Source organism: Fundulus heteroclitus, unplaced genomic scaffold (genome assembly GCF_011125445.2).
Source record: "Fundulus heteroclitus isolate FHET01 unplaced genomic scaffold, MU-UCD_Fhet_4.1 scaffold_61, whole genome shotgun sequence".
Classification (NCBI taxonomy): Eukaryota; Metazoa; Chordata; class Actinopteri; order Cyprinodontiformes; family Fundulidae; genus Fundulus; species Fundulus heteroclitus.
The window spans coordinates 172149-192151 of NW_023397044.1; the positions used below are offsets into that span (position 1 = coordinate 172149).

At 44.5% G+C, this 20003-nt stretch overlaps 1 protein-coding gene and 1 pseudogene across 1 annotated transcript; one reads left to right on the forward strand and one right to left on the reverse strand.

Moving 5' to 3' along the window:
- Window positions 1-981: 981 nt before the first annotated feature.
- Window positions 982-4073, forward strand: LOC105924149 (annotated as a pseudogene).
- Window positions 4074-15925: 11852 nt separating this feature from the next.
- On the reverse strand, window positions 15926-19748 carry calhm6 (calcium homeostasis modulator family member 6). Its single transcript, XM_012859541.3, has 2 exons — window positions 18481-19748; window positions 15926-16782 (listed from the first exon to the last, which is right to left on the reverse strand). Exons 1-2 carry the CDS (start codon window positions 19003-19005, stop codon window positions 16354-16356), a joined length of 954 nt encoding a protein of 317 aa, XP_012714995.1. The 5' UTR covers window positions 19006-19748; the 3' UTR covers window positions 15926-16353.
- Between the last annotated feature and the right edge of the window lie 255 nt (window positions 19749-20003).

Genomic DNA, 20003 nt, shown 5'->3' on the forward strand with positions numbered 1-20003 from the left:
TTTTTATTGTTTTTTGTGTTTGAATCCCAGCGGTGCCTCCATTTATGTAGCGCTTTCTGTCATCTATGCTAGATTTAACGCTCCGGGTTCATAAAGCTAACTGTAACACCCCATGGCCCAGCCAGTGAAACTGAGTATGTCTGACCCAGAAATAAGGACACTTGATAAGGATAAAGAATTTATTTACTAACTCAAGAATGGAAATTAAACTATACCACAGGTATCACTCTGGAACCATATTTAGACCAAAATGTGTGTTTGTTACCATTACAAATATTAACACAAATAACAAATAAAAGTACAAAAGACTTTATCCACCTACGGGTGGATAAATAGGGACTCTCCTTCTGTGTTAACCACCTTGATAATTCAGAAGTAACTTATTTATAACAATAACCATGAATAGAGTGGTGACGGCTGAAGAGACAGCAGACAGCTCGGAGAGACGGCAACCGGGGTAGGAAGGGTTAGCTCCCCGACCTACAGCCGAAACCTTGCTACGAAAAACCCTACAGGAAAATACCCCCAGGGATGCCCGAGAGGGGGGGAGAATGAGCATCCCAACCGGACGGATTCACTGGTAACGACCCAAGCTAATGGACAACGAATTATGAATGCAGTCTGCATATGTGGCAAGGTCTGCAAAAATCTGAGAGGTCTGAAGATCACCATCACCAGACCAAGATGGCCTGTCTCGGGAAAGAACAAGTGAAGCAATACTCAGGAATGACAGCTGACGCAACAGTCCTTGTTGCGCCGACTGTACAACCTGGTCAGACGGAGGAGGAGCCGAGTCCGGAGTCTCCCCACAGTACCCGGAACCTCCTAGCAACACAAGTTCCCCCACCGAGCAGAAAATCGGAACATCGTCGGGTAAAGTGGCCTGTAGCTAACAGCAAGGAGTGGACCAAGCTGGATGAGGATGTAAACAAGAGCCTGGAAGCCATCTCAAAGGGCAACTCTGACCAGTAACTCCAAACCATGTGCTCCCTCATCATGAGCATAGGTGCCGAGCGTTTTGGAGTGGAACTGAAGCGAGGAGCAAGTAACCCAGCAAAACTCAACCGGCGGGAAGTCAAGATAGGCCAGCTGAGACAAGATCTGAAAGCCTTGAGACGGCAGTTCAAGGCAGCCAAGGCAGCCAAGGAAGAGGAGAGACCTGCTCTGTCGGAACTTACTAACATCATAAGGAAAGGCAAGGAAAGGGTCCGAAGGCGAAGCTCTTTTATTAGCAACCCCTTCACCTTTACCAAGCGGCTACTGGGTCAGAAGCAAAGCAGCCACCTAGCTAGCCCTGTAGAAGAGATTAACCAGCATCTCAACACCACCTTCAGTGACACTTCAAGAGATCAAGAGCTTGGCCCTTGCAAGGCACTGGTAACACCCGCAGAACCAGTGTATCAGTTCAACAGTGCTGAGCCCACCCTGGCAGAGGCAAGAGAGGTTGTTAAAGCTGCAAGATCTGGTTCAGTCCCCGGCCCTAGCGGCATACCCTATAAGGTCTACAAGCGGTGCCCAATGCTCCTCAGACGCCTGTGGAAGATCTTAAAGGTGATCTGGAGGAGGGGGAGAGTCGCCGCCCAGTGGAGGCACGCCGAAGGCATCTGGATCCCGAAGGAAGAGAACTCTAGTAACATTGAGCAGTTTTGGATAATTTCACTGCTCAGCGTTGAGAACAAGATTTTCTTTAAGATCATGTCCCAACGTCTGACAGAGTTTCTCTTGAAGAACGCCTACATAGACACCTCGGTCCAGAAGGGTGGAGTTCTGGGAGTACCTGGGTGCCTGGAGCGTACAGGAGTGGTGACGCAGTTGATCCGAGAGGCAATGGAAAGCAAAGGAGACTTGGCAACTATCTGGCTTGACTTAACCAATGCTTATGGATCTATTCCTCACATGCTTGTCGAAACAGCATTGACAAAACACCACGTTCCTGAGAACATCTGCTACCTCATCATGGATTATTACAACGACTTCAGCATAAGAGTCTCCTCAGGCCAAGTAACATCTGCCTGGCACCGCCTGGAGAAGGGCATAATTACTGGCTGTACCATCTCGGTATCACTCTTCTCCTTGGCCATGACCATGATCGTTAAGTCTGCCGAGGTCGAATGCAAAGGGCCCAAATCAAGATCTGGGACCCGGCAGCCGCCTATAAGAGCCTTTATGGATGACTTCTGTCCCAGGGTGCCGTTGGCTCCTTCGGGAGCTCGAACAGCTCATCTCATGGGCAAAGATTAGCTTTAAGCCAGAGAAGTCTAGATCTTTGGTCCTGAAGAAAGGTAAAGTGGCCGACCACTTCCGCTTTTCACTGGAAGGGACCAAGATTCCAACAGTGACCGAAAAGCCTGTCAAGAGCCTGGGTAAGATCTTTGACAGCTCCCTGAAGGATGCAGCGGCATTGCAGGAAACCAAGAGTGACTTGTCATCCTGGCTCACAGCCATTGACAAATCCGGTCTCCCAGGAAAGTACAAGGCTTGGATGTACCAGCACGGAGTCCTGCCTATAATACTCTGGCCCCTGTTAGTCTACGAGGTACCAGTGACAACGGTAGAAGCACTAGAGAAGACCATTAGCCAGTTTCTCAGAAGATGGCTTGGGCTACCTCGGTCCTTGAGCAGCATTGCCCTGTATGGCCATTCCACCAAGCTGCACCTCCCTTTCAGTGGACTAATGGAGGAGTTCAAAGTCACCCGCTCAAGAGAGGTGATGATGTACAGGGACTCGGCGGATGCTAAGGTGGCATTGGCAGGAATCCTTGTCAAGACCGGGAGGAAGTGGCAGGCACAAGAAGCTGTCAGTAGAGCAGAGGCAAGGCTGAGGCATAAAACCTTAGTTGGAGCCGTGGCAGTGGGGAGGGCAGGCCTGGGTAGCTCTCCCAAGCTGTGCTACGACCGTGCCAGCGGAAAGGAGAAGCGCCAACTGGTCCAAGATGAGATCCGTGCAGAGGTGGAGGAAGAACGTTACATCAAAATGGTTGGCATGTCTAAGCAAGGGGCATGGACTAGGTGGGAGCATGTGGACCCTCGTAAATGCACGTGGGCAGAGCTCTGGAAAGCCGAACCTCTTCGCACGAAGTTCCTGATACAATCTGTTTACGATGTCCTCCCAAGTCCGGCCAACCTTCACACCTGGGGCCTGGCGGATAGTCCCGAGTGTAAACTGTGCCAGAGAAGGGGCACCATGGAGCACATTCTGAGCTGCTGCCCGAAGGCTTTAGGAGAGGGGCGGTATCGCTGGCGCCATGACCAAGTTCTAAAATCCTTGTCGGATTCACTCAGCACAGCGATACAGAACAGTAAGACCCAGGTTGCTCCGAAGCAGTTAATCACCTTTGTTAGAGCGGGGCAGAAGGCAATCCACCAGCCCAATTCCTCAGGAGGGCTCCTCACTACTGCCCGTGACTGGCAGCTCCAAGTTGACCTAGGACGGCAACTTAAGTTCCCAGTTAACATAGCTACCACTTCACTCCGCCCAGATATGGTGTTAACATCGGAGAGCACCAAGCAAGTGGTCTTACTGGGACTGACTGTACCATGGGAGGACCGTATTGAGGAGGCTAACGAGCACAAGAGGGCTAAATACTCGGAGCTCACCACAGAGTGCCGGAGCAATGGCTGGAAGGCCCGCTGTGAACCTGTTGAAGTCGGGTGCAGAGATTTTGCAGGTCAATCGTTACGGAGAGTGTTCAAACTCCTTGGTGTTAGAGGACTGCAGTCGAGGAAAGCCACCAAGAACATTCTTGAGGCCGCAATAAAGGCCTCGCGGTGGCTGTGGATCCGTAGGGGGGATCCGTGGTGCGCTACTTGGACACAAGCCAGGGAGTGATCGCCCCCGGCTGGGTCGCCCGGGTGAGGGTGTCTGATTATTAAAGACCCGAAACACCCCGTGACCCTGGGTAAATCACTGATGACGTGTCCAAGTATCACCGGAAGTTGTATTATAGTTCCTAACATGCCAAACACATAAGAGTTCTTAATTATAATAATGTGCATACCATAACTAGCACTGTTTAATTGGTGGGCCCACCAAACAAAAGAAAACAAATAAATGCCGGCAAAATAGTAATCAAAAACCCACCCCCCTTTGCAGGCCTGTTATTGATCCTGTTATTATCCACTCACCCAGGGTCCTCAACCCCACAGCGACGGACGAAGGTAAGTTCCCGAGGACTCCTGTCTCCTGGCAGCAGTCGAACCCCGCCTACTTTATCCACGAAGGCGAGGAAAATCCAAACCACGACCCAACGCAGGTGCAGCAGGTCCCTCCGGGGACCCTTCAGCTCACCGAACACGTCGTTCTCGGTCCAACAGCGGTCCCTAGGTGGTTGCCCAACCACTCGGTGGTGGCACAGGTAAGCAAGCTTTTCTTGCACAACTCTCCCCAAAGTTCCAGCGACACTCCACCGAGTCTCCTCGTCGACATCTTCTCCTCCTCTCCTTCCCGAATTCTCCTCTCTTCTCTCTCGGTTTTTTTTTAGCTCTCCTGTTGTCCCGCCCCCAGCCAATCAGATTTCAGGAGAATAGCAATCGTCCTGTAGCAAATGTACACACAGCACCCTTGTCTGTCACACCTCATGTTGATGTGTACTTTCCATAAAAACTATACCATATCGTTCTCTCTTAAAGAAACAGAACACCACATTTTAACAACACATATTAACCAGTCTTTTACTTTGACTTTTTAATTTATTTTTCTCCCACCATAAGTCTTGGGAATTATTACATCTTACTTTAAGATATTACTTTACATACATTAAATTTGTTAACCTTGTCATTTTTTAAAGCAACAATAACACACACATTTCTGGGAACCCAGAGGGTTACAATTGTTTCTTTCCTTCAACCGCGACACCACATACATGCATGAATGCGCGCCCAGAGAAGGTTGATATAGGTTGATAACGTTATTAACTACACCTTTGAAACACATAGCAGCTAGTTAAAAGTATATTACATGTGTTAGTGGTTGTTAGCACTAACAGTTAGCAGTTACTAAACTAGCAGGTGCCAGAGCCCGTCTGAGCACAGCTTACCTTTGTACGAATTACTGTGTTCCCACTGTTTGCTGGCTTTATGATCTGCAGCTCCTGAACCCATCCATTCGTGAACTGCACATGAGACTCCAAGGACTTGTAGCTTCAGAACTGTTCTGAAGTATAGGCGCTCACACCACAAACAAGGTAGCCGAAGATGTCCGATATGCAAAACGGTGGCAGCAAGTCGTCGTCGGTGCTCCACTCATTGTTTGAAACTTCATATGGATCCAAATTATTAATAATGCTGATTTTGTCAACATACCGGTCCCTGGCTTCTCTATTTAATGTGTCCTGGTAAATTCCAGATCCTTTTCGGGATTTTAACTTCTTATTTCTATCTATTCTACTTCTACGTCTCTTCGTTCAACAACGTTATGTCAGCGTTATGTTAGCGTTCGCGTAGCCATCAACATGGCCGCCACATCCCACAATACAACGCGGATCCCAAGCCCTATTTATGTTTGGAGAAAACAGCGGTGCGGTGAGACCTTGCTGGTGACTGGGAAAACACGGACTGGAGCTTTAGACGTATAGGTATTGTATCAATCAAGTGGAATGGATTCTTTCGGGAAGCAAAAGAAACGGAACGTCATATATTTTGTGAATGTTAGGGGGTCCAATCAGATAGCTTTCAAATGTGGAGGGGACACTTCCCGTCACACATAAATGTTGCGACACCCATGGTTTTGTATGAGATTACAGAGACTGGACTGCAAAGTTGGTTGCCATAGAAATTACAGATAAACTGACTCTGAAGGCAAAGTGTCTGACATACTCAGACTGGACAGAATCACTGTTATGGTGATATGCGTCAGCAAGGACGTCTGCATTACAGATCTTCTCCTCCAATGGGATAAACAGAACGCTGATATCATACTGGGAACGTCCTGAATGAGTGGACACATGCTTGGTATTTAATGTAACTAACGAGGTTCTCAGGGACCGGTTGCATTGCGTTGTTATGAGAACATAGTTCCGTCTGTAAACATTCTTCTGCCTATTAGATTAAATATGGTCAAATATAGTTACGGTTTGAAGAGTCTTTTTATTACTACAGAAGTCTATAATGCAAACGCCACATTATCAGATAAAAGAACCAGGGGAGGCCGAGAACAGGTCAACACTTAAACCTGCTCCTGTGTTCTAGCAGGATTATCGGTTCCCTTTCTTGGTTCATTACAGAAAATGTCAGTTTTTTTCCCCCCAGGACTGTTGGTGCACCTTGATGATGCTGTAATATTCTGGGTTCTGTTTTGGTTTGTTTATTATTTAATCAGTTAGTCCTCTCTCCTACCTCAGTCCTGTTTTGGTTTTGGGTTCTGTCTTGTCTGGATTCTTGTTTAGCTTGTGTACTGTTTTAGTTATCCTGTCTCTGTATTAGTTCTGGTTTCAATCATGTGCTCTGTTAGTTTTAGCTTTATTTTCTATCTTAGATTTGGTCCTTATGTAATTTTGGTTCTGTTTTCATCTAGCTTAGTTCCTGTCCCCTTCCATTGGTCCTGTCAGCCTTTCACTCACTCCCCTGCCCTGATTATCTCCACCTGCCGTGTTTCACCTGCTCACTCCACTATATAGTCCTGCCTGAGTTCTCAGTTCCCCGCAGATCATTATTGAGCTTTTGGTGAGTTCTGTCCAGCATCTCGTTTGTAAGCCTGTAGACTTAACCCAATTGGCGCCTTTGTGTTTTCTGAGCCAGCCTGTGTCCCTGTCTGATTTTCCTGTTCCGGTTTTTGAATGCTTACCTTTGTTGACAAACCTTAGTCTGTGTGTAGCAGCATAAATGGTACGCTGCCACTTTAAGGTCTATTTCGGCTGCTGCATATAAGCAGGTATCCACCTGCCACGAAGTTGCTTGCGTCATGACGTCGTATCATTTTGGTTCCTGTGTCTGCTGAACTGTGCTGGCTTCTTTCGTTGCTTCTCCAAAACCTGGACTGATCTGTTTGTGTTTGCTTGGTGCTGGGAAGCTGCGCTGCATAGGCGGAATTGTGACTCCGTTTATTTGGCAGCCCGGTAATGAAACAGCTTCCTGATGAGTCTTTGACCACCATAATACTGGATTTGACACTCGCTGCTGTTTTGCCTATAAAGAACTGTTTCGCCTAAAGAAATTCTTAAAAGGTCCTATCTGGACTTTCCCCCTGCTGCCGGGAGCATTGATGACACTACCATCCGGAAAAAGTGCAATATTGTAGTGCTATTGTACCACTGTTTTACTCATATCGTTTCATTTTTGCCTTTCTTTTAGGGACTGAGGCTTCTGTGGTGGCGGTGGTGATCCCTGGTGGCGGTGTCTTGTTTTGTGTGTTTTGTTGGAGCACCTTCTTTTTTTTGTTTGCCGTGTTTTTGTAGTGTCCAGGGTTTCTTCACTGGACGTTGCCCCTTTTCTCACCACTCTTCCCCCCCACTGGTAAGCCTCAGTTTCCTTTTGAAATTTAAAATATTTTATAATCAATTTAAATAAAAATGCATTCACTGTTTTAACCATTCAATTGCAGATTATTGTGATTCTTTTTAAACAAAAGACGTATAGTGTTTAATAAACTTTTGTAAAACTATTTGAATCCTGTCTCATTTCCAGTAGAACTTACCTGTGTCCTTACTATTTTATTTTCCTGGAGTTATTCCAGGTGGCGTTGTCGGTATCCCATATTAACTTTAACATCTTACATTTGGGTTTCATAAAAAAAAAAAAGAAAATCCATCCACCCCCCAGGTTGCCATAAATTGGCGTTGTTGACAGGATTCTGCTGTGTAAAGTGAGACTTGATTCTTTAGTTGTTTTGTTCTGTTGTTGTTGTTTGTTTGTTTTTTTGTTGTTTTTCTTTCCTTCTTGTGTAGTGGTGTTGTATTTTGTTTGCTTTGGAAGAGAATTGTGCTGTGTGTACAGGCAAAACAGCAGCGAGCCCATTAATCACAAAGGATCCAGGTCATGGAGGAGGAGGAGATCCAAGAAATGCGGGACTTGATTGCCCAATTGAAAGCAGACAACGAACAATTACGACAGGAACAGTCACGCTTTGCCCCAGGTACTTCTACTGCTCCTTCTACTCCCAGCACATCTCAGAGTGCTTTGCCTGCCCCGGGTCCACCTGTGTCAGAGAGGTTGGTGTTTGTGCCTCGTGACAGGAAATGTCCGATGTTCCGGGGAAGATCAGGAATAGGGTTAAATGAGTGGTTGGAGGAGGCTGAGGCCTGTATGAGGGCACGCCACTTATCACCTGTTGATCAGGCTTTTTATTTGTATGATCATCTGGAGGGTGAGGCACGAGAGGAACTTAGATACCGTCCTAGTGCTGAACGGACTGATCCAGCTTGCATTATTAGAGTGCTAAAAGAGGTATATGGTTGTACCGATTCCTATGTCTCGTTGCAAGAGGCTTTCTTTTCTAGAAAGCAGCAGGAGGGTGAAACCCTTCAAGAATTTTCCCTTGCACTAATGGGATTAATGGAGAGGGTTAAGGTTTCTGCACCCACTAGCATGGTTAATGCTGCTGTATTGTTGAGGGATCAGTTTGTGGAGCATGTTTTAGATGGTCCACTGTGGCGTGCATTAAAACAGTTTGTACGGGAGAAACCTGCAGCTACTTTACTTGACGTCAGGTCTGAAGCTATTAGGTGGGAACGGGAGGGAACAACAGGCGGTAGTAGGGCTCGCAGTCTTTCAGTTCCATCACTTGGATTTTAGTATGCTGTCCATGGCACTTCTCAGATTAGTTCAAGGGATCAGGGGTCAGAATTGAGGTCTCTGCGTGATATGTTGGCGCAACAACAAGAGCAATTAAATCAACTCACTCAGAGTATTGCCTCTCTTAGTCAAACTCACCAACAGAGTCGTCCCCCTCGTAATGTCCCTATAGTCTGTAGACGGTGCCAACAGCCAGGCCATTATGCTAGGGAATGTGATGGTGTACGTGTCCCTTCCCAATTTCGCACTCAAGGCTCTCAGCAGCCCTCAAATTCCCTGCCTCATAGCTCTGCGGTCTCGGAAAACTAGTGCCCACTGAATTGTTGAGCCGCAGTTCGGGTGGGGCCACTATTGGCTCAGTTACAGCACCATATAAATGGTATGGATACGCCAAAGCTTGTTGCATCGTGTCCTCATTTAGATGTGTGTTTGGGAGGTGTTCAGGTGCCCTGTCTAATTGACACTGGTTCTATGGTGTCAACCCTTACAGAAAGTTTCTTTAAGGATCATTTCAAGTCTGGGGGCCCTGATGTTTTACGCCCTTCTCACTGGTTGCAGCTTAAGGCAGCAAATGGGTTAAATATCCCCTACCTTGGCTACATAGAGCTTAGTGTTAAACTTTGTGGCAAAGACATCCCAAACTGCGGGGTTTTAATTGTAAAAGATCCTCCTGGCAAAGTGGCTCCCACACCAGGTGTTTTGGGCATGAATGTAATCCAAAAATGCTATCATGAGCTTTTTGTGAAGCATGGCGCAGGGTTGTTCAGTCAGGACAATGTCCCCCAGGCCCCTCATGAAATCTGGCCCGCATTGCAAAAGTGCCATCAGGCAAGCCTGCAGGGCCCATCAGACTGTGTGGGGAAGGTAAAGGTCAGAGGTCGTGCAGCATGCAGGGTCCCAGGTGGGGTTATGAAGCTTTTGGCTGCTACATGCTCTGATCAGCTGTCACAGGCTGTATTATTTGAGCCTCCTGAGGCAGGTTTGCCTGGAGGTTTGCTTGCTTCTCCTGCCCTGGTCCGTGTGGTGCGAGGCACAGCCAGTGTTGTATAAAGTACTGAAATATCAGAGTCGAGTAAAAGTATAAGTACCTCTCCAAAATATGACTTTGGTAAAAGTCCAAGTCACTGACTGAAATGTTACTTGAGTGAAAGTCTTAAAGTATCTGAAATGTCTTGTACTTAAGTCTGAAAATTACTGTAAAAATAGATGTACTCAAGTAATGTAATAAAAAGTATAAGTAAAAAGTAAAACAAAGCAAATGCAGTTTGAATGACATTTTTTAGATTTTGGTAAACTTTGAAAATTAAATTCCCTTAAAATAATATAAACAACCAAGTGCAGGAGAAATTTAGACCAAGTTTAGACAGAAAATACAACCTTTTAGTAAGTTTTCAGTTTTCCTTCTTCAAAGTTATACACAACCAAGTGCAGGCAAAGGGGGTGTATACTAAGAACATGGTTAAGTGATAAACCAGGTCTAGTTAACCTACAGGAAGTGGTAAACCTGCTAATAGATATAGCTGCAGATATCATTTAGTTAAGAAAATTAGGACTCTCTGCTATTAGATGCTTTACCTATACCACAAGGTTAATTTAACCTGCCCTACCACTGAACCAGCTTCTTATCCTGTTGGTGGTGATGAACAAGCCCAGGCAAGTCCCGACTTTGTCGCAGTCAATCAGAAGGTGGGGTCAAAACACTTGCATGCGAGTCTCTCTCTCTCTCTCTCTTTTTGTAACGAGTAACTAAACCAAACATTAAAAATGTATTGGAGTAAAAGTATGCAATTAAGGTCAGAAATATAGTGAAGTAAAAGTAAAAGTAATCAAAAAAATTTATACTCGAGAAAAGTATAAAGTACTCCAAAATATACTTAAGTACAGTAGTGAAGTATTTTTACTTCATTACTATACAACACTGGGCACAGCCTACATACCAGTTGTTAATGTAGGCTCTACAGATATCTTGCTTTATCCACGTACTGTCGTAGGTACTCTGCATCATGTTAATGTTATCAGTCTGCCTGCCGGTGTTAAAGAAGAGCCCTCATATACAGCTAAGGTGTCCTCTCAGGTTGTAGCCCCAACAGTACAGGACCAAATTGAGGCCATTGACCTCTCCCAATTGCCCAGCACACATCAGGGGCAGCTGAGGGCCCTTCTTAGGGATTATTCGTCAGTTTTTGCAGAAAATGACAGTGATTTGGGGTGTACGAACATAATTAATCATGACATACCCTTTATTGATGAGACCCCTGTAAACCAGCGATACCGGCGTATACCACCGTCAGACTATGAAGCAGTAAAGAATCACATTAATCAGCTACTTAGTACTAATGTGATCAGAGAAAGCTGCAGCCCCTATGCATCTCCCATTGTGCTAGTCAAAAAGAAGGATGGGAGCCTGAGGATGTGTGTGGACTATCGGCAGCTTAACAGCAAAACCCGCAAAGATGCCTTCCCATTACCACGCATTGAGGAGTCGTTGGATGCACTTACAGGTGCTTGCTGTTTCTCTACTCTGGACTTGGCAAGTGGTTACAACCAGGTACCTGTTGCAGAAGCAGATCGTCATAAAACGGCGTTCTGCACCCCATTTGGTCTATTCGAGTGGAATAGAATGCCATTTGGCCTCTGTAATGCGCCCAGTACATTTCAGAGACTTATGCAGCGTATTTTCTCTGACAAACAGAATCAGACATTATTGCTGTATCTTGATGACATAGTTGTGTTTTCTTCCACTGTGGAACAGCATTTGGAGCGCCTGGGGATAGTGCTTGGACTATCTCAAGGCAAAGTTGACAAAATGCTCTTTTCTTCAGTCAGAAGTTAAATACCTAGGCCATGTCATTTCTAGCAAAGGTGTTGCAACTGATCCATCTAAAATTGAAGCAGTGGCTAACTGGCAGCGCCCCAGCACATCTACAGAGCTGAGGTCCTTCCTTGGGTTCGCCAGCTACTATCGGCGGTTTGTTGCAGGCTTTGCCGAGCTGGCTGCGCCCCTTCACCAACTAGTGGCACAGTTAAGCAGTTCAAAAACAAAAAAGCAGCTAAGACAGGACATCGCCGAGGGCTGGACTGCAGAACACCAACAGAGCTTTGATGAATTGAAAAGGAGGCTAACTACCTCACCTGTGCTAGCCTACGCTGACTTTTCTCTGCCTTTTATTCTAGAGATTGATGCGAGCCAAGGTGGTCTGGGTGCTGTCCTCTCCCAACAACAGGACGGGGTGGTGCGTCCTATTGCTTACGCCAGCCGAGGATTAAGGCCAACTGAACGCAATATGGATAACTACAGCTCCATGAAACTTGAATTTTTAGCCCTTAAATGGGCCATGACTGAAAAATTCAGAGAGTACTTGTTGGGCCATAAATGTCTTGTGTTCACTGATAACAATCCCCTTAGTTATCTTAGTACTGCCAAGCTGGGTGCCACTGAACACCGATGGGCTGCACAACTTGCCTCCTTTGACTTCAAGATTCAGTACCGGTCAGGGCGTATGAACAGGAACGCTGATGCCCTTTCCAGAAAACATCCATCTACCGGAGAACAGGTTGGTGCTCTTCTTCCAGGGAGTAGCCTGCCTGAATCCCTGCAGCTGATGATGGAGAGACAGGATGCTACGCAAGCTGCCATTACAGTCCTCCCTGAACGCTCCACAAAGGATGTGCAAGTATTACAACATGCTGACCCAGTTTTGCAGGAACTATGGACCTTCTGGGCCCGCAAGAAACAACCTGATCGCACAGAGCGAAAGAATGTATCTTTGTCTTTGTTAGCATTCCTGAGGCAGTGGGATCGGCTGGTGGAGAAGGATGGTGTCCTCCACCGTAAGACCTTCCGTCCCGATGGTGCTGAGGAGATGTTACAGCTGTTGCTGCCCACAGCCTTGAAGAAGGAGGTCCTGACGCAGGCTCATCAGGACCATGGCCATCAAGGTGTGGACAGAACTCTCTCACTCCTGAGGACAAGATGTTACTGGCCAAAAATGTCCTCTGATGTTGTTGATTGGTGTAGGTTATGTGAGCGATGCCAAGTAGCAAAAGATACTCAACCTCGTGCACGAACCTACATGGGCCATTTGCAAAGTTTGGGGTACCAGCCCGTGTTCATTCGGACCAGGGGCGTAATTTTGAAAGCTCCCTTATTCAGCAACTTTGTCAATTCTATGGCATCAAGAAGTCCAGGACCACCCCGTACCATCCTGCTGGAAATGGACAATGTGAAAGGTTTAATCGTACACTTCATAATCTGTTGCATACCCTCCCCACCACCAGTAAAAGAGCATGGACCTCTTATTTGCCATAAGTTGTCTTTTGTTATAACACCACACCACATCAAAGCACAGGAGAAAGTCCCTTCTTTCTGATGTTTGGCCAACAACCTAGGCTTCCTTTAGACTTTCTGCTGGGCCATGTATCAGAACCAAGTGCTGGCAGTGTTGACAAGTGGGTTGCAGAGCACCAGACATGCTTGCAACTGGCTTTTGAGGAAGCCAGGGAGAAGCTGAAGATTGCTGCAGATAGGAGAAAAAGAAATAATGACCAGCATGTTCAAGATTCTCCTCTGCATGAAGGTCAACTTGTCCTACTGCGAGACACCAATCAACAGGGAAGACACAAAATTCAGGATCTGTGGCGCTCCAAGGTGCATAAGGTCCTAAAAGTACTGGGTGACACCGGAGCAGTTTACACTGTGGCTCCTGCAGATGAGCTGAACAAAATTAAAAGGGTCCACAGGTCTCTACTGAAGCCAGTTGTTTGCAATGACGTCCCAGCATCACCAGCTGGGGAACCCCTGTTAAGTGATTCATCCTCTGAGGATGAAATTGATCCTGATTTGTTTTTGAGGTTAAATGTCCACCAACCACCGCCTTCTTTGCCAGTCAACCCACCCATGGCCAGAAATGACACGGTTCCTCAGTCTGCTGAGATATATCCTCCTGAAGCGCCTTCAACATCTGCCAGCTCAAGAAAAGATGAGGGCCCTCCAAGGGTAATGAGAAGAACTGCACGCTCAACAGCAGGTCAGCACTCCAATGTCCACCATCTCCCAAGAGCAACAGGATTAGTGCATGGGGCTGCAAACTCTCCTGATGCACACTGCAATGCTGTTTCTGCACTATTTAGACCTTGGTGCTAGTGTTTTTGGGGTCGTCGTCGGGGCGTCGACGCAAGCTGGGGGGGTAGACTGTTGCAGCATAAATGGTACGCTGCCACTTTAAGGTCTATTTCGGCTGCTGCATATAAGCAGGTATCCACCTGCCACGAAGTTGCTTGCGTCATGACGTCGTATCATTTTGGTTCCTGTGTCTGCTGAACTGTGCTGGGTGAGCGTGCTGTTTCTTTGTTTGTTAGCTTTAATCTTAGTTATTAATGTAGTTTGGTCTGCTCTGTTTAGCTTCTTTCGTTGCTCCTCCAAAACCTGGACTGATCTGTTTGTGTTTGCTTGGTGCTGGGAAGGTAAGGGCTAGCGTGGCTAGAGAACATCCACCCCATATAAATAAAGCCTTCACACAGCATTTTGTTACAGCTGCGCTGCATAGGCGGAATTGTGACTCCGTTTATTTGGCAGCCCGATAATGAAACAGGTAAGCGGCTATCATAAATACTAGTTTTCATCAGCAGTTGTATTGATGATCTGCTCTATTTTTTTAGCTTCCTGATGAGTCTTTGACCACCATAATACTGGATTTGACACTCGCTGCTGTTTTGCCTATAAAGAACTGTTTCGCCTAAAGAAATTCTTAAAAGGACCTATCTGGACTTTCCCCCTGCTGCCGGGAGCATTGATGACACTACCATCCGGAAAAAGTGCAATATTGTAGTGCTATTGTACCACTGTTTTACTCATATCGTTTCATTTTTGCCTTTCTTTTAGGGACTGAGGCTTCTCTGGTGGCGGTGTCTTGTTTTGTGTGTTTTGTTGGAGCACCTTCTTTTTTTTTGTTTGCCGTGTTTTTGTAGTGTCCAGGGTGATCCCTTTTCTTCACTGGACGTTGCCCCTTTTCTCACCACTGCATAGGGGCTGCAGCTTTCTCTGATCACATTAGTACTAAGTAGCTGATTAATGTCGCGGGGGGTGCTGGTGCCTATCTCCAGCGTTCAATGGGCGAGAGGCAGGGTACACCCTGGACAGGTCGCCAGTCTGTCGCAGGGCAACACAGAGACAAACAGGACAAACAACCATTCATGCACACACTCACACCTAAGGACAATTTGGAGAAGCCAACTAACCTAACAGTCATGTTTTTGGTCTGTGGGAGGAAGCCGGAGTACCCGGAGAGAACCCACGCATGCACAGGGAGAACATGCAAACTCCATGCAGAAAGACCCAGGGGGTTACTCGAACCCAGGACCTTCTTGCTGCAAGGCAACAGCGCTACCCACTGCGCCACTGTGCAGCCTATTTTATAATCAATTTAAATAAAAATGCATTCACTGTTTTAACCATTCAATTGCAGATTATTGTGATTCTTTTTAAACAAAAGACATATAGTGTTTAATAAACTTTTGTAAAACTATTTGAATCCTGTCTCATTTCCAGTAGAACTTACCTGTGTCCTTACTATTTTATTTTCCTGGAGTTATTCCAGGTGGCGTTGTCGGTATCCCATATTAACTTTAACATCTTACATTTGGGTTTCATAAAAAAAAAAGAAAATCCATCCACCCCCCAGGTTGCCACATGTGTAGAGAGCCTTTGGATCCACCTGGTTTGTCCAAGTTCGCATAGCCCCTGTCTGTAATTCCTGCCTGTTTTTGGATTGCTTTCTCGTGTACCGACTTTTGGATTCCCTGTATAAACTTTAAGACTGCCTGTTCCCATTCTGCTTATTAAAACCTGGTTTCTTTATGTACCTCGCTTGTTTTGGCTGAATTCTGGGTCCACCTTCATCTAATTCATTATAGATGCACTCCCTAATTGTTCCCTTGCTTTCAAACAACACAATAAATCAAACATATAAATCATTTATTTAAATAATTACCCACTGTTTTGCCAATATCCCAAAATGTATCAAAACAATTTTTAGAGGAAGAAATGGCAGCTAAAAAGGGGCAAACAAAATTGAGATAATGGGGTCTTTAATGATTAAAACATCCAAAACCATGTGTGTGTGTGTCTGTCTGTCTGTCTGTCTGTCTGTCTGTCTGTCTGTCTGTCTGTCTGTCTGTCTGTCTGTCTGTCTGTCTGTCTGTCTGTCTGTCTGTCTGTCTGTCCGTCCGTCCGTCCGTCCGTCCGTCCGTCCGTCCGTCCGTCCGTCCGTCCGTCTGTCTATATATATATATACACATACAGAAACTGCTAATTTGATCGAAAGTAAGGGACTGAATTCTGATGTTCAGCAGCAGATGGAGGTAAGGAATTCATCAGGAATTAATTGCTTAATAAAATAATCATCAGGAAAACACAGGGATATATGAAACAATACCGAGAAAAATATGATCAAATTCAAGAATAAGTTGAAATGCAGAACTTGGTTACCCAAGAATACAAAACTAAAACAAGATTTAAAAAAAACTTCAAACAAACCAAATACATTTGCATCTTTAGTAGTTATTGTTGTTTGGACACATATCCTCTACAATTTGTCTTGTATACTATTTTGTTCTTGAAATTCCTTCTCACATTGAAACCATTCCACCATCCACAAAATGAAGAACAGCAGGGTTGTCAGTTTGCTCATTCGACCTTACTGAAACCATCCTAATGCCATCATCACCCTCCAGGTTTGTCTCCACATATCGATGCAAAGTGCTGTAGAAGTGATCCTTGGTGCTAAACTTATACAAAGAGGAAATTTTCTCCCAGTCCTTGTTGGAGGGAGTGATGACATTTTCTGGGTCTGTCTGGTTGAAGAAGCTCTTTAGGTTTCTCTCAGCAAGCTCTTTGGCATGTTTATTGGTGTATAAATCCATGAGGTCACTTTCCTCCTGAGCATATGCCATCCAGAACTTCAGCTGCTGGTAGCTGATGGGTGAGTTGCACCGAGCCAAGCAGATAATCAGTAAGCTGGACAACATGACGGAGGTGATGACAAGCCAACCTAGAATCTGTTGTCCCCATCAACATGAAAACAACGTTAAAAAGTTTATTAATATAATTTATCATTATAAATTAAGACAACACTCTACTGCAAGGAACAAACAAACAGAAAAGCAACAAATTAAACCCAAGAGATTTAAACATAATTTAGTACACATAAAGGCCAGAAACGGGTATGCAGATTTTTCGGTTTGTAATGAGCTGGCAGGTTACTTGAGGCATCCAAAAACAATAAGTGATGGTCACCAGACACAGGGGGTTAACCCTTTCAAACCAGATTGATAGCACTCCACGTTCTGTACATTATCAATCTTGGCCTGCTTCCATCGGGGAAAGGAGGGACATTCAGCAGAACTTACCGAACTGATTGGGTGAATCAACACATACTGCTTTCCACCAAAGGCTGGTTTCAGCCAATCACAGTATCAAATGAAAATGTTGAAGCAGAAAGTGCAATGAGAAACTACAGCTTACTCTGGTCACTGTACTTCTTGCTGTTCCTCTTTTAAAGAATAAATTGTGGATTCTAACAAAACAGATGTGATAGCAGTAGTTAAATGTGCATCTCCATTCACTGCCATATTTGTTTTGGTTCAGCTGTGGGCTTGGCAGCGCATACTTTTGTCACAGCTGTATGTCCCACTTTAAACCACCATACTGCAACATGATTGGCAGAAACCATTTTTGATTTGATACCAAACAGATGAGGCGGGGGCAGGACAAAATGTATTCTTGTGTGTTTGTGAACGCAAAAATACAGCAAGAATTCAGCTGGCAAGTAAGGTTAAGAAAGGCAGCCTGCAATACACAGCATTTAACAGCATTTGAAAAGATCTCATCACTGTTTAATCATAATAGGTGGGTAAAGTAGCCACAAATTGTACTGAAGTTTAGCATTACTTCAATATATTTTTACTAAACTTGAAGTAAAAAGTAGCTTTTCAAAGTGTCAAAACTTATTTAGTAAAAAGACAACTCAAGCTCTGAGTTTTCATAACATAATTATTTTGGACACGATGATGTAATCAGACAAAAATGCTAATTATGTTATTTTAGAGAATCAAAGAATGAGTAAAAATTAAATAACACAATAGCAAAAAAAATTAAATCAGAGTAAACATTTCTAATCTTGTTCACACAGTGAAGTAAGGAGGTGGGTAGAGCAGCCAGAACTTGCCCTTAATAGATGTTATGCTTGAAAATATTATGCAAGTAGAGTTAAACTGCATTGGGTAGTAAAACTACTCCTAAAATAGAAGGTTGCTCAAGTAAATGTATGTAGTTACTACTCACCTATCCATCAGATGTTAAAAACACCATGTAGTCTTCAGTACGCATGTTTTTAGCTCAACACGACTAAAGGTTATATTTCTACTAACAGAATATAGCTGGCCATATGTCTACTTATGGAAAACAATTTTAACTGAGTTATCTGTGAGTACGTTCGAAGGTAGAACTGAATTTAAAATCCCTTCCTCCTCAGTCAGGTTAACAACAGTTATTTGACACTAATAAATATCTGACTGTCAAACATTTGCATTGTGCATGGGCTAAGATCTATGCGCTACTCAGTTATAGGTCAAAGTATTTAAAAACATTTTTGACATTAATGCAGTACCATGTTGGGATCCTTTTGTTTCATTAAAGGCTTGCTTCATAAATGCAACATAAATACTGGAGTGGAATCACATATGCAGGCTGCTCACCTGAGACTGAGATCTTAATATGCGAAGAACCTCTTCGTGACGTTTATCACAAGGAAACATGTGAAGCTTCGTTGCACAGTCCAAGTCAGTATTCACATCTCTGCACACGTGCTGGTTGTAAAGACTCACATTAATCCCACTCATTGCACACTCATAATAGTTACCATTAAGCAGAGCAACAGCAATCCAGCTGGACGGTGCTACCAGTGCCGTGGAACTGATCTGGAAGAAAGCCATGCAAGTGACAGCCAGGTTTTTCCAGCCACACAGCTTTGCCCTGTTGTACCATAGACCTGTTAACAGCTTCCACATCTTCTTACTCAGAATGTAGCCTAGCAGCAACAAAGCAAGCGCTGGTACCAAAAGGAAGACCATGCCATACAGGAAGTTCAGGTCGTTGCAGGGACACTTAAATGCCACTGACGAGAAGATCTGCTCTCCTCCAGCTGTCATCAAAGCAACCAACCCAAAACCAAGGTTGGTCTGTTTGCTGGCAATATTCAGAACCGTCTTAAACTTATCCATTTGTAGCTTGTAAGTGACAGAGACAACAGTTTCACTTCCCCCTATAGCTAACTGTAACCACAAACATTTTCATTTCCTGTGACGTCAGTGCTGGGTTTACCCACGCTTTCTGAGCTTTGTAGCAAGTAAACAAAAGTTCAGTTTATACTTATTGAAATGTGTCTCATGTGTCTCTAGTTACCCAAAGTGATCAAATGTCACTTCCCAACTCGGTTAACAAATAAACTACTAGCCTTGCAGAGGGTAACAAAGTGTAGGGTTCCTGGCATCAGATATCACAGAAGCAGAGGGTGAATCAAACTGGAACAAGTTATAGAGCAAAAACACCACATATGTCTATCTATTAAGAATTTAGCTAGTTTTACTTAGTTCTCAGTGATTCATTTTTTACCACTGAAAATCTTGTAATGTGCATAGTAATAACCTGAAGACATTCCTTCGCCAAATACAATTTCTGAGCAATTTGTTTCAGATTACAGACATATTGCCTGGCTGTTTGAGTAATTTATACTACAACCTTGCCCTCCTCTACCTCATCTTTCACTAGGCTAGACACAGTGCCATTAAAGTCTAATCCAACTGCCATTTCCCAGAGAGAAACAGGACAAAACACAGAAAGATATCTATAACATGAAATTGTTGACCGCAGTAGCTCAGTCGATGTAGAGAACTACTTTACTAATCCATCACCTAAACACAAATAAGCATATAATCTTCTTTAACAATCATTAATATGTAGAAAAGATACATTTTATCATCCCCATAGGAGGATATTAGTTTCAGTGGCTCAACGGGTTCAAGGTGTACTTCTAGTAACGTAATTTTATTGAGGATTAATAGGAAAAATATTGAGTAATCATAAGGTCAAATATACAAAGTATATAATACAGAGGAATTTTTATTTTTTACAGAAAATGCTTTCAATAAACATTTTGGAAAAAAATTTATTGTGGGGAAATTTGTTCCTTCCTAAAAGTATACCCTTCTGTGGTACTATG